At 47.9% G+C, this 13,017-nt stretch overlaps 1 protein-coding gene across 5 annotated transcripts in view; it reads right to left on the reverse strand.

Annotated features, from left to right (window-relative positions):
* XYLB (xylulokinase) overlaps positions 1–13,017 on the reverse strand; it is a 326,783-nt gene that overhangs the window by 270,602 nt on the left and 43,164 nt on the right. For all 5 annotated transcript variants that reach the window (XM_029588417.1, XM_029588418.1, XM_029588419.1 and 2 more), the window contains one exon: positions 7,082–7,210. In XM_029588417.1, the coding sequence (XP_029444277.1) occupies positions 7,082–7,210 (129 nt within the window). The remainder of the gene's footprint in view (positions 1–7,081; positions 7,211–13,017) is intronic.

The following is a 13,017-nucleotide window of genomic DNA, read 5'->3' on the forward strand; positions in this document are numbered from 1 at the left end:
CTAGTAACTCCTCAAAGGAGAGTTGAGACACAATCACTGATTGTTGAGGTGCTGAAGCGACCAACCTACCACAGGCAGCCAGCCTCGGATAGGGGAGGTCGCCACTGCAATTCCCGGAGGGGCCCCAGTTAAAGACGGTCCATGGCCTCCAAGGCACCGATTCAGAGGATTGAAGCCCCTGATCAGAGAAAAAACTTACCAGGGACTTCCACAAGAAAGGGGAGTTGGACATGGTAGAGGACGAAATTCACATTCCTCTGCTGAGAAAGGAGAGGATTTCTGAGCCACTCTCTCTATGTCCACTCTCCTCAGGATCCAATAGAAATGCGGTCCTAGGTCAGTCCTGTGACTACGGAACACAACCTATTGTGACCACCCAGAAGGAAAAAAAAAACCCACATGCACAAATGCCCGGGCGACAGAAGGCAACTGGAAACCTTCTGCTGCGAAAGCATGCTAGACGGTACTCATGCAGTGGTAATCCATCCATGGATGATGACACACCTATGATCCTAAGCGCCGTGCTTGTGGGAGAAATCCCATGCCCCAGCGAGGACCGAGAACCATGTGCCAGAGTCAGTGGCTACATGCTGCCTCATGACCAAGCACAGAGTGTGTAAAGATGCCTCCCCCACCAGTGCTCCTCAGCACTATGCAGTGCAGCCTGACATGGAGGCTGAGACCATGACAAAAGATGGCAGAACTCTAGTATGGCTGAGGAATTCAGACAGAGAGAATGCCACCTGCCAGGGTCTGAGGCACTTGGAACAGATGCCTTATCTTTCCCAAGATACACCACAGTAACTCCAGCGAAGTGAAGAGAACAGTGTGACGGTGGCATCCCCAGCACCACTGGTGCTCTGGGTAAGGTATGGTGGAGGGTGGCAATCTGTGGCATCGCCCCCTCCAGTACCTGATAACGCTTAGAGAGGCAGGCCCTCAAAACTGTGATAGAAACAACTCACATGCAAGTCCCACAGGGGCCGACAGCAGCAAAGTCCCTGGCGATCGAAGGTGCTTATGGAGAACTACGGACATGTCCTTCAATCTCCGACTGGTGCCCAGAGCTGTGACAGTGCTCGTAGGGCCCACTGCACTTTTGCACTAACCAATGCAAAGCCACCACAGGGCACCCGACTTTGCACCCAGGGCCCTGACTACAATAAACTGAACTATAATCAGTTCAACGGTATATAGTGCCATCCCTGGTGCCACAGGTGCCCACAGAAGTTGACCACCCAGGGGCTCCAATGGGGACTCAATGCCCAAAGGCATTAACCAAAGAAGCCATAGGTATCTGCAGGGAGAGGCCCTGCAGCCCACCCACAGGTCACCGATGCCAAAAAGAATTGATGACTGGCAATGGCAGGTCCCCTCACCTCACCTATTCATCCGGGGGTGTCGATGCTGCAAGTTCGATGGCTTTGCAAGCATTACAGCTGACAAGAGCTTCTCTAGCACCCATTAACAATGATGGTGTGCACATCTTGACGGGGCCTCCAATGCTGGGACTGTCGGCTGAAGGGACAGCTTTGAGCTTCTCAGTGCTCCGTATTGGACACCACCCAGGAGGCTTGAGGGCACCAGACCACTGCGTACAGATGCACCAGGGTGCCTTGAGTAGATGGCTACCCCTGCACTCAATCCATAAGAAAAAACCCTTGCCACCCGAGGGCTGCACATGGGGGCTTCAAAGAGACTCAGCAGTCAATGGCCTCAGGGATATCTAGGGCTCTCAATGGCAACCCCGGTGCCTGGGTGGTGGAGCTCGACATAATCGAGGCAGTAATGAGAGGCATTGGTGATCCAAAGGCCTCTACTGTGGCCCCGCACCTCAATGGCTTCAACGGCGTCAATGGTATTGGGGCAGCACCGCAACATGATGCCATTGAGGTCATCATGATGCCGCAGCATCAATGCTATGCATCTCAACAGCATCAAGGGCCTGCAACTGTTTCAACCTCAACAGCCAAAAGGGAGGCCATGTATGCACCTTTGATGGATCGAGGGCGTCCATGGCATCAAGGGCCCCACAGGCATCAAGAGCACCATGGGTATTGAGGGCACAGCGACATTGATGGTACTGAGGGCACCGAAGCATCGCGAGCAGTGAGGACACCGAGGTAAATGCACCAAGGCATCGAGTGCATTGAAGGCACTGCATCATTGAGTGTGCTGCATTGTGGCGCTGAGGGCACCATCAAGTGCACCACATCGTGGCACCAAGGGCAGATGGCACTACGACATCAATGGTATCGAGGGCAGCGCAGTTTCAAGGCATCAGCGGCATCGAGGGCATCGACTTGCACTGTACTCCTCCCCCCCCCAACCAATGCCCAAGCTGGTGCAGCAAGACTCCAGTTCCACCAATGCCGACGGCACAGAAAACCACTACAGTATCATGAGCAGTCACACACCTCGATGGCAACGAGAGTGACCCTGGACCTCGACGGCATCAAGTGTAACCATAGTACTCGAAGCTGGGCCCAGTCCCCGACATGGTTCCGACATTGATGTGTCAGATGAACAGTGCGCTGGTCACAACCATGCATGGGCAACCATTCATGGGCATGGCACAGAGGTGCAGCAGCAAGCTGCTAGCCCAGACTCCGCTCGCCCTCTCTCCCGGGAGACTGCATTGCCAAGGCTGGCAAGCAGGAGGGGAGGCAACGTCATCAAGGACTCCCACCCACGGAGACTAGTTCCTTGAAATGTGGGGAGGATGAGTTCTCTTCCCCCCCCCCTCAGGAACAGCATGGTCCTCGATCCATACTCAATCTGAATCCATCGATGCCGATCGATCGGTGAACCGCCATGGAACTTCAGCCTGGGTAGAACTCAGGAGAGTCCCCACGCTCAGCAGCCTACGCAGATCACCGTACTGCAAAGGTCAGTCCTGTCAGCACTGTGGAAAAAGAGAAAAACAGACAGAGTAAGGACAGGGGCAGTTTTTGGTTTGTTTTTTTTAAGTAACAGACTCTGCCAGGCTGCACAGGGGAAGCCCACCATGTGGCCAGCCGACAGTTGGAAAGAAGAGGAAAAATAGAAGAATAAAACTATCTTAAGAGAAAAAGGGAAGAAAACAACTGTAGCTCTAGAAAAAATCACTTACAAAAATGAGAAGAGAGCAAAGCTGAATACCGTGGGCAAGCGGCTTCCACAACCACACGGCTCTACGGAAAAAAAAGGAGACTGTGGGACTCTGCCTAGGGGGTATTGTGATGACTACAGCTGCACATGCTCAATAGGGCATGCTGAAAGCTCTAGATTCTTTGAGATCAAAGTTCCGTGCCAGGCTCCATCCGATGATGTCACCCATGGGTGAGAACTACCATCCTGCTTGTCATAGAATAATATTTTTTCTCTCTAACTTCTTTCTTTCTGATTTCTTTTATTGTTTCATTCCTTTCTTCTCTCTATTCCTTCTCACCCTGTCTCCTACCTGCATATCCCACTCTCCAGGCACTTTTCTTGTCCCTTCCAATATTACTACCTCTCATCCCTCCATCCCACCTACCATGTCTCCTCTTCCCCTCCCTCCCAATATGGCTCCTCTGTCTCTCCTTTCTTCTCTGCTACTACTTAACATTTCTATAGAGCTACACGACATGTGCAGCACTGTACAAACACACAAAAAAGATAGTCAACAGAGCTTACAAACTAATAAGACAAACATACAGAGCAAGAGACTTGGGGACATTTCATAAAGTAAGACAATGGTTAAAAGAAAAGAAAGTTAGTTACTGAGGCTAAAGGCAGACAATCAGGCCTAAGATTTAAAAGCAGCTTCAAAAAGGTGGGTCTTTAGATGGGATTTAAATATGGTGAGAGAGGGAGCATGACACACAAGTTCAAGATTATTCCAAGCACACGGTGCAGTCACGTGGAAGCACAGAGTTGGGAATTGGCGGTAGAAGAGAAGGGCACAGATAGGAGTGACTTGTCTGACAAATGGATTGCACGAGGAGGGGTGTAGAGAGGAGAGGTAGTGAGGTGCTGCAGAGTGAAGGCATTTGTAGGTGAAAAAGAAGAGCTTGAACTGGATATGGGAGCAGATAGGGAGCCAATGCAGTGACTTCAGAAGAGGGGTTATGTGAGCTAACAAGTTTGGCGAAAGATAAGTCGTGCAGCTGAATTTAGGACAGATTGCAGTGGAGAAAGATGGCTTGCTGGGAGACCTGAAAGGAGCAAGTTGCAATAGTCTAAGCAGGAGGAGATGAGAGAGTGGATAAATATTCATGTAGTGTGTTAGAAAGGAAGGGATAGATTTTGGCAATGTTATAGAGATAGAAATGGCATGTTTTAGAAGAGTTTTTGATATGCATAGAGAAGGAGAGAGGGGAGTCAAAGATGACTCCTAGGTTATGGGCTGAGGGGACCAAAAGGATAACTGTGCTTTCCACAAAAATAGAGAAAGGAGGAAGAGGGGAGGTGGGCTTGGGGGAAAAGATGAGGAGCTCTGTCTTGGCAGTGAGACATCTAGGCAGCAATGTCAGATAAGCAGGTTGAGATCTGGGACTGGATTTCTGGTGAAATTTCTGGTGTGGAAAGGTAGATCTGGGAGTCATCAGCATGAAAATGGTATTGAAAGCCATGAAAGGAAATCAGAGTACCAAGGGAATTAGTATATGGTGAAAAGAGAAGAGCACTCAGGACAGAACTGTGAGGCACCCCAATTGATAATGGAATGGCAGTAGAGAAGGAACCACCAGAGGAAATGTTAAGTGTGATGGGAGAGATAAGAAGAGAACCAAGACAGAACACAAGCGAGGACAGCATATCAAGGAATAAGTGGTGATCAAGTCTCAAACATCAGACAGGTCATGGAGGATAAGGACAGAGTAAAGACCTTTGGGTTTAGCCATAAACAGGTCATTGGAATCTTTGGCAAGGGCTGTTTCAGTTGAATGTAGAGGCCAAAAACCAGACTGGAATGGATCAAGAATAGCTTGAGATGTAAGAAAGTCAAGACAGCGGGGGTGAACAGCACATTCAAGTAGTTTGGCAGCAAAAGAAGAAGGGAGATGAGATGATAGTTGGCAGGACAGGTAGGATCCAGTGAGGTTTTTTTTAAGGAGCGGTATGATTATAGCACGTTTGAAAGTAGCAGGAACAGTAACAGTGGAGCATGACAGATGGAAGGGATGTCTGCAGTGGAGATGGAGCTGAGGAATCGGATGGGAACAGGGTCAGAGGAACAAGTAATGAGTTTGGAGGAAAAGAGGAGACAAGCAGTTTACTCCACTGTGACTTCAGGAAAGGAGGAGAGTGTGGAGGAGGCCAGGGGAAGGGCAGAGGAAAGAAATGGGGGAGAGGCAGGTAAAGGTGACTTGGTTGAGAACTCAAGACTAATTTTATGAATCTTGTCATGGAAGTAGCCATAGTCTGGGCAGAGAGTGTAGGGCAGGAGGGAGGCGAGGGAAGTTTGAGGAAGGAATTGAGTGTGGGAACGTAACAGCAAGGGTTGAATGTAAGAGAGTTTGTCAGATGAACATAGTAGTCTTCTTTGGCAAGTGCAATAGCAGACTTGAAAGTGGTCAGCATGAATTTGAAATATATGAAGTCTGCATGGGCAGGGGATTTTAGCCAGAGACGTTCTGCCAAGCGGGCGCAGGAACGTAAGTAGACTCGTGTGTCACCCATCCTTCCTGTCTCCTCTTCCTTTCCCATACATCCATAATGTATCTCCTCTCCTCTCCTTCCCTCCTTCCTCTTAATTTCTTCATTCTACCCTGGCTTTTACCCATCCTCTTTCCCCTCCCTCCTATGTCCCTCCTCCCCCACTGAGTAAGTCTATGTACCTCCTCCTCCTCTCCCTTGCAGACATCTTGCTCCTAGAGTTGCTTCAGCTGCTCCCTTGCTACTGCACAGCTCTATTTACTAGATTCAGATTCAGGAAACGTTATTGGCATGACAATTTGTACATGGGTCATCAAATAAAACATAAACCGGTTAACATATTTTAAAAAGAAAAAAAATCCAAGGCCACATGCATTTGAAGGTTTCAGCCATTTTGTGCCTATGAGGAGAGTGCTTAGTCTACACGGCCCACAGAGCCATGCAGCCCAGACAGTACTTCCAGGAACAAGGAAGTAGCCTTAGGCTGTACAGCTAAGGTTTAGTAAACAGAGCTGTGCAGTCAGCAGCAGTAGGGGAAGAGTGCCAGCAGCTGGAGCAACTGGAGGGGGGCAGGATGGCTGCGAGAGGGAGGAAGGAGGTTGCAGGCAGAGCACCTGAAATTAGGGAAGCTAAGATGAGGGGGTAGTAGGGAAAGAGCAATTGCTGATGGGGGTGGAAAAAAGCGAGGATGGAGGAATTTGAAGAGGCAAGAGGATGATAATGGCAAGTAAGAAAGAGAAAGCAAGAGATGTGGTGGCTCTGTTCATAACTCTGTCCCACCACCGATTCCTTTTCAGTTGTAAGGTACTCATATTTTTTTTACATCAGATTGTGATGGTAAGTACCATGATGGGACTGATGATTGCTTCCGTTTGTTCCTCCTCCTCCCATAGGCATGGATTTTCTAAAGTATTTGCATGCACATAACCCAGGTTATGCCAGAAAATCATCAGTGCGTGTAAAAGCAAAGCGCACACTTTTTATGTGCATGGAGCCAGGGCAGAAATAGGTTTTCCACACTCTTTTTCCATTTTCGAATGTACGTGTGTAAATCTAGACGCACAAAGTCACAGATGATTGGCAGGAGCAGACACCTGCGAATTTTCAAAATGACTTATGCACGTAGGTCAGCTTGGAAAATTCAGGCAAAAGTCTGCGGGCTGTTTGAAAATTACCCTCCCTATTGTCACCCCGTTTCCCACCACCACCATTACGACACTCGTTCCCATCCAACAACAACAACAAAAATCTCATATATCATATACTATATATTTTTATTATTTTCTTTTAATTAGTATCACGAATTAAGCATTAATAAGGTTGAGAAACATTTAAAATTTGAGTGAGGACATGGCAAAAAGCAAACTCTTAACAGGCAAAATGTACGCAAGGACACACCCTGTTTCACGCAGGCGACCTTCAGCCTGGAGAATGTTCCCTGCTTCCTTGACACAGCACCTACCTTGTAGGCCCGTGAGCCAGTGACATCAGCCAACTGCTGCGCTCCTCCGACAGATTCCTCTAGATGACGACACTCCTGCGTCGTACTAGAATCCATCCAGATGGGGCTCTCCCTGACCGCAAAAGAAGCCTAGAAAAATATTGCAAGCAAATGCTGCTGACTTTGGTACTAAGTATAAACTCCATGCTGGCACCCGTCATGCCCACATCCTCTTCCCACACTCCCCCCTGTGTGTGCCTCACCCTGGCAGCGCATACCATAACAAATAGCATTTCAGGAGCAGGACTGCTGATATTTCCTTCTGGCACCCTCAAGACCTGATTTCAGGATGGACAGAAGGGTTTTCCCACCAGTAAAGAGCTGACTTTTGAAGCTGATCAACTTTGCTTTCCATACAAACAGGAAAACAAAAAAAAAAAGTTGCTACAGACACATTTTGATATTCACACATGAGTTGTGATAATTTAATTTGCGACCATCTGTGTAACAGAATTAATATTATAGTTTGGCGGGCCTCTAGTAAATATGCCAGGCTGAACATTATTCCCCCTACTCCACCCACACATCTTTTTTTCAAGAATCATATTGAGAATGTAAGTGCTACAATTAGTGGGAATCTAAAACTTTACCAACGGACAAAAATGATTTCAAAAACATTAAACATGCAGTAGCTATAGAAAATCTGTACTTCATTTCAAAATGTCCAACTTTTGTTGTCTTATAGGCTGGAAGTAAAAGGCATTAAAACAGCGTTTGTTACAAACATCCTAAAACATCCTACCATACCCCTGCCAAGTAAAAAAATATATCCAAGAATTCCATTTGTAAGTGTCCACCCCCTTATTCTTTTGCAGAAATTCTAAATCCTTACAGTTCTGGTGTACCCAGTCACCTACAAAGGCACACACCAAGTGAAATGGCCCAACCTGAGTTAAACTGTACTGATACACACATGATGACAGGATAAATTCAGCAGCTAGCTCCTCTTAGTTCTCTCTGCTGGGTGGTGCATTTCAAAGCAAACACCCAACTATAAGCACCAAGGAGCTGTTCAAAGAACTCCACGGAAATGCTGTGAAAAGGGGACACAGATCTGGGGATGGATATAAAAATTGCGAACTCATAGATACATAGAAGTATGATTGAAGAAGAAAACATATGGCCATCTATGCAAGCCTTGGGTGGGGGGGGTTCTAAAAAGCTGTTCAATTATGAGAGAACCAGTTAGGTTTGCATTTTCTCAAGGCATTTATTTATTTATTTATATGCTGTCTATTATAACGTCTAGGCGGTTTACAAATTTATCAATGGACTACAGTAGGAGAAGCAGCTGTAATACCACTGTGTGGCTTGCATAATTGCAACATTTACAATTGTGGATACATAATTTGAAACATCGTTGCTCAGATGAACGCCAGAGAGATGTGGTTAAGGCAGTTAGCTTATTGGTGTTTAAAAAAGGTTTGAACAAGTTTCTGGTGGAGACGCCCTTATACTGTTCCCTATATGTACCCAGATTAGTCCTGGCTTTTGCATCCCTGCCAGCAGATGAAAACAGAGAAAGTTTTACTGACACTGCTACATAATCCAGACCGCCACCTGCAGTCCCTCAGTATTGCTCTATCTCCAGCAGATAGAAGATGGTGCAAAACCTGCAATTCTAGAGTTTAAAAAAAAAAGAAGAAAAAAAGGAAAGAAGAAGAAATAGCCTTCCTCCCAGGAGATTGCTAGGTCCTGGTGGGACCATTCCCCCCCTGGTCTGCGGCGGATGAGCTGGGGGTTGGTGAACCTTTGTTATGCTCAGTCCTTAGCTCCATGGGGGTGCAAATCTGGTGGTGCAGATACCTCCCCTTCATGAGGCTGCTGAGGTGGCTTGAGGCAGCATGGAAGCAGCTTGTTCCCACTTGCTTCTCTGTGTTCCAGCCTAAAGCAGGGAAGTATGCTTAATTTGTTTGTTGATGATAAAGTTGTTAAAAAAAAAAAAATAGGACATTTCCTGCTTGTGGCGGCTGGTATATTTAGGCGCTTCTACTCAGTGAAAGAGTGAGTGCAGTCGGTGGCTGTAGCTGAGGGGTTCCCCACGTTTGTGGCCACGTGCAGCATGGTGCGTGGCTTCGTCTGCCACGCTTGCAGGTCATCATGGTCGAGGCTCAACCGGGGCGGGTTGTGCACGGGCTGCATATTGGGCAGTGAAGGGATGTCTGGGAGACCTGTCATTGCATCAAAGAAAAAACATGTGCTCACTCCTGCTCCTCAGTCGCATCGGGGGTTCGCAGCAGGCTGGGGCTTCTCTCCCCGTTAGCGCGGAACCTCAGCCTTTTTGGAATCTCAGGCGGCTTTTTCAGCGCTGGCAGAGGTGGGGGATGGGGATTCCCCTCCAAGGCTATCTCCAGCATTTTTGGGCACCAGAGAGGGACATGGGGGCTCTGAAGGGGAGGATGTTCCTGTTAAGCCTATTCCTGAGCCCATTCAGTTGGATGATCCAATTCTTGGGTCCACATGGCCTTTTTCCACAGAATTTATTCTCTTGATACATGAGACCTATTTAGCTAAACAGCTCTTCGGGGAGGCGTGATCTGAAACCCGGACCCAGCCTTCAGAGAATCCGTTTCCAGGACATAAGCCTGGGCAGGCAAAAAGGAAGTGGCCTTCACCCATCAAGCATGTATTGGAGCTTGCCTCAGCATCGAGAGATGCAGTGGATGATTCTGATGTCACTATGGAAGCACCGGGGGTGCCCCAGGGAGTCAATCTGGATCAAGTGGTGGATTCAGAGGAGATCCCCATTACCGAGGGAGATAACCCCATGGTGGTCCGTCTTTTTTCATAAAGAGGAACTGTGGCCCTTAATTCTTCAAATGCTGCAGAAGCTCTGACTCAAGGTCGCTCAGGAGGGCCCTGATTTGGAGGGAGCAGATCCTGTCCTGGATGGCTTGAGAGGTCCAGTAAAAGCCTTCCCATACCATGTAGGTGAAGAAGTTGGTGATTTGAGAGTGTAATACTCTCGAAGCCAGTTTTGAGAGTTTGGAGGGCTATGGCGAAGCTTTATCCATTGACTGAGCAGACATGGGAGCTGTTGTTGCTTCCCAAAGTTGATACTTCCATGTCAGCAGTCACTAAAAAGATGACTATTCCAGTTGCGGGGTCTGCTGCTTTAAGGGATGTCCAAGATCAGAAGCTGGAAGTTCACCTCAAAAGGATGTCTGAGGTTTCGGCCCTGAGCTTAAGGGCAGACATTTGTACCGGGTTTTATGCAGAGGGTTTGCCTGCGCTGGGTCCAGGAGTTACAAGAGGCACAGCCACAGTCAGGTGAGGATGTGCAGAAGGCTGAGTTCTTGGATGCTGCTGTGGCATATGGAGTGGATGCTCTGAGCGACCTGGTCAGAACATCTTCTAGGATCATGGTGTCTGCGGTATCAGCCAAGAGATTTTTGTGGTTGCATAACTGGTCAGTAGATGTATAGTCCGTCTCAGCTAGGGTCTCTTCCTTTTAAGGGAAAGCTCTTGTTTGGTGAGGACCTAGAGCAGATAATGAAGCACCTGGGGGAGTCCAAGGTGCACAAGTTGCTGAAGATAATCATAAAGGCTGAAGATCTTTCAGGCTCAGTCCCCTTTTCAGGATAATAGAAGGTTTCATCCAGCAAGGGATTCTTTGGGGCCTCAGAGGCAATCCGTCCTAGAGGTCAATCCTGGGGGGCAGTCCTTTCCAGGAGATCGGAGACCTTTCCAGGGCACTGCAGGGGGAAAACCAGCTGGTGCAATATCCTCGTAATGAAGCGAGGATGGTCCATTCCAGCTGTAGGCGAGTGCTGGCACTATTTTACGAGGAGTGGATCAAAATTACCACAGACCAGTGGGTTCTCAGTGTAGTAGGATACAGCTATGCTTTAGAATTTTCTTGTACCAATCAAGATTTATTCATAGTTTCCCCTTGCAGTCCCTTCGACAAGTGGCTTGCAGTTTGGGAAACTCTAGACCGACCTGGGAGACTAGATGCCATAGTCCTAGTCCCATGCGAAGAAAGAGGCATGGGAAGATATTCCATTTATTTCGTCATGCCAAAGAACAAAGGCACTTTTCATCCAATTTTGGATCTAAAGAGGGTGAATACAGCTCTGAAAGTTCCTCATTTTTGAATAGAGACCCTGCATTCGGTCATTGCAGCAGTGCACAAAGACAAGTTCCTGGCTTCTCTAGATTTGATGGAGGCATATCTGCACAAAGCCATCTGGCTGGAGCACCAGTGGTTTCTGCAGTTTATGGTTCTGGGGTAACATTTTTAATTTTGAGCTCTTCTGTTCGGTCTGGCCATGGCGCCACGTACTTTTACCAAGGTTATGGTGATTGTGGCGGCAGACCGCCACAAGATAGGGTACACCCCTATCTTGATGACTGGCTCATTCAGGCAAAATCGGAGGACCTTTGTCATCAATCAGTGCAGAAAGTGCTGTTGCGCCTGGAATCTCTCAACTGGATGGTGACCCTGGTGAAAATCCACCTTCTTCCCAGGCAGACCCTAGAGTATGTGGGGGCTTGCTTCAATATGCGGAGTGGCAGAGTGTTTCTCATGGAGGAGAGGATGCTGAAGCTGCAGGTGCAAATTCATTGGTTGTTGGGACTGGCAGTGTGCAGGGTCTTAGACTATTTGCAGGTCCTGGACTCTCTGACTTCGACCTTGGAGTTGGTGCCTTGGGCCTTTGCACATATGCAATCTCTTCAGAGAGCTCTTCTCTCCTGTTGGGATCCACTGTTGGAGGAGTTTCATTTCCCCTTCCGCTCAAGGGGGTCAGCAGGGACAATCTATCTTGGTGGCTCCTTCAGTCCAATCTGGAGTATGGTATGGAACTAGAGGTTACGGATTGGGAAATTATCACCAATGCCAGTCTGGCAAACTGGGGGGCGGTGTGTCAGAGTCATTCAATGCAGGGCTGCTGGTCCAAGGAGGAGGCTTCTTGATCTATCAATCAGTTAGAGACCAGTGGTACATTTCGCTTTACTTGGTTTTCTGCCATTATTGAGAGATCGGTCGGTAAGAATCCTGTTGGACAATGCAATGATGGTTATCTATATCAACTGGCAGGGAGGAACCCAGTAGCCCAGGAGGCTTAGGAGTTGATTCTCTGGATGGAACAACACTTGGAGAGAATAGCTGGATAATACATTGCATATGTCAACAACGTGCAAGTGGATTTTCTGAGTCGCAGGGTATAGGACCCTGGAGAGTGGGAGCTATCGGAGATGGCAATGCAGCTCATCCGCAAAAAGTGGGGTTGTCCTAATGTGGATCTAATTGAGACTCATCAGAACACCAAGGTGTTCCAGTTTTTCAGTCTGCGAAGAGAACACAGAGCAGAGGGTGTCGTTGATGCTCTGGTTGTCCCTTGGCCTCAGATCGCTCCTATGTACATCTTTTCTCCATGGCCCCTAGTAGGCAAGGTGTTGTGATGGATGGAGAAACATTCAGGTGATATAATTCTGGTGGCACCAGAGTGGCCACTCTAACCTTGGTTTGCAGATCTCATCAACATGGTTGTGGATGGATGCTGCGGTTCGGGCATCTAGCGAATCTTCTTTGTCAGAGCCTAATATTTTCAGATCAGGGAGCACGCTTTTGCTTAATGGCCTGGCTTTTGAGAGGCAACTTTTGAGACACGGGATATCCCGAAGTGGTAATTGCCACTCTGTTACAGGCCAGGCAAAAGTTCACATCTCTGTTGTATGTGCGAGTCTGGAAGGTTTTCAAGGTCTGGTATATCACTAATGGGGTCCAGTCTCTCAAAGCTATGGTGTCTCATATTTTGTCCTTTCTTCAAGAGGGTTTAGTCAAGGGTCTGGCTTTTAACTCCCTTAGGATTCAGGTGGCAGCTCTCGGTTGTCTCCAGGGTAGGGTAGAGAGTTTTCCTCTGTCAATGCATCTGGATGTTATACATTTACTC

This window comes from Rhinatrema bivittatum, chromosome 2 (assembly GCF_901001135.1).
Source record: "Rhinatrema bivittatum chromosome 2, aRhiBiv1.1, whole genome shotgun sequence".
NCBI lineage: Eukaryota > Metazoa > Chordata > Amphibia > Gymnophiona > Rhinatrematidae > Rhinatrema > Rhinatrema bivittatum.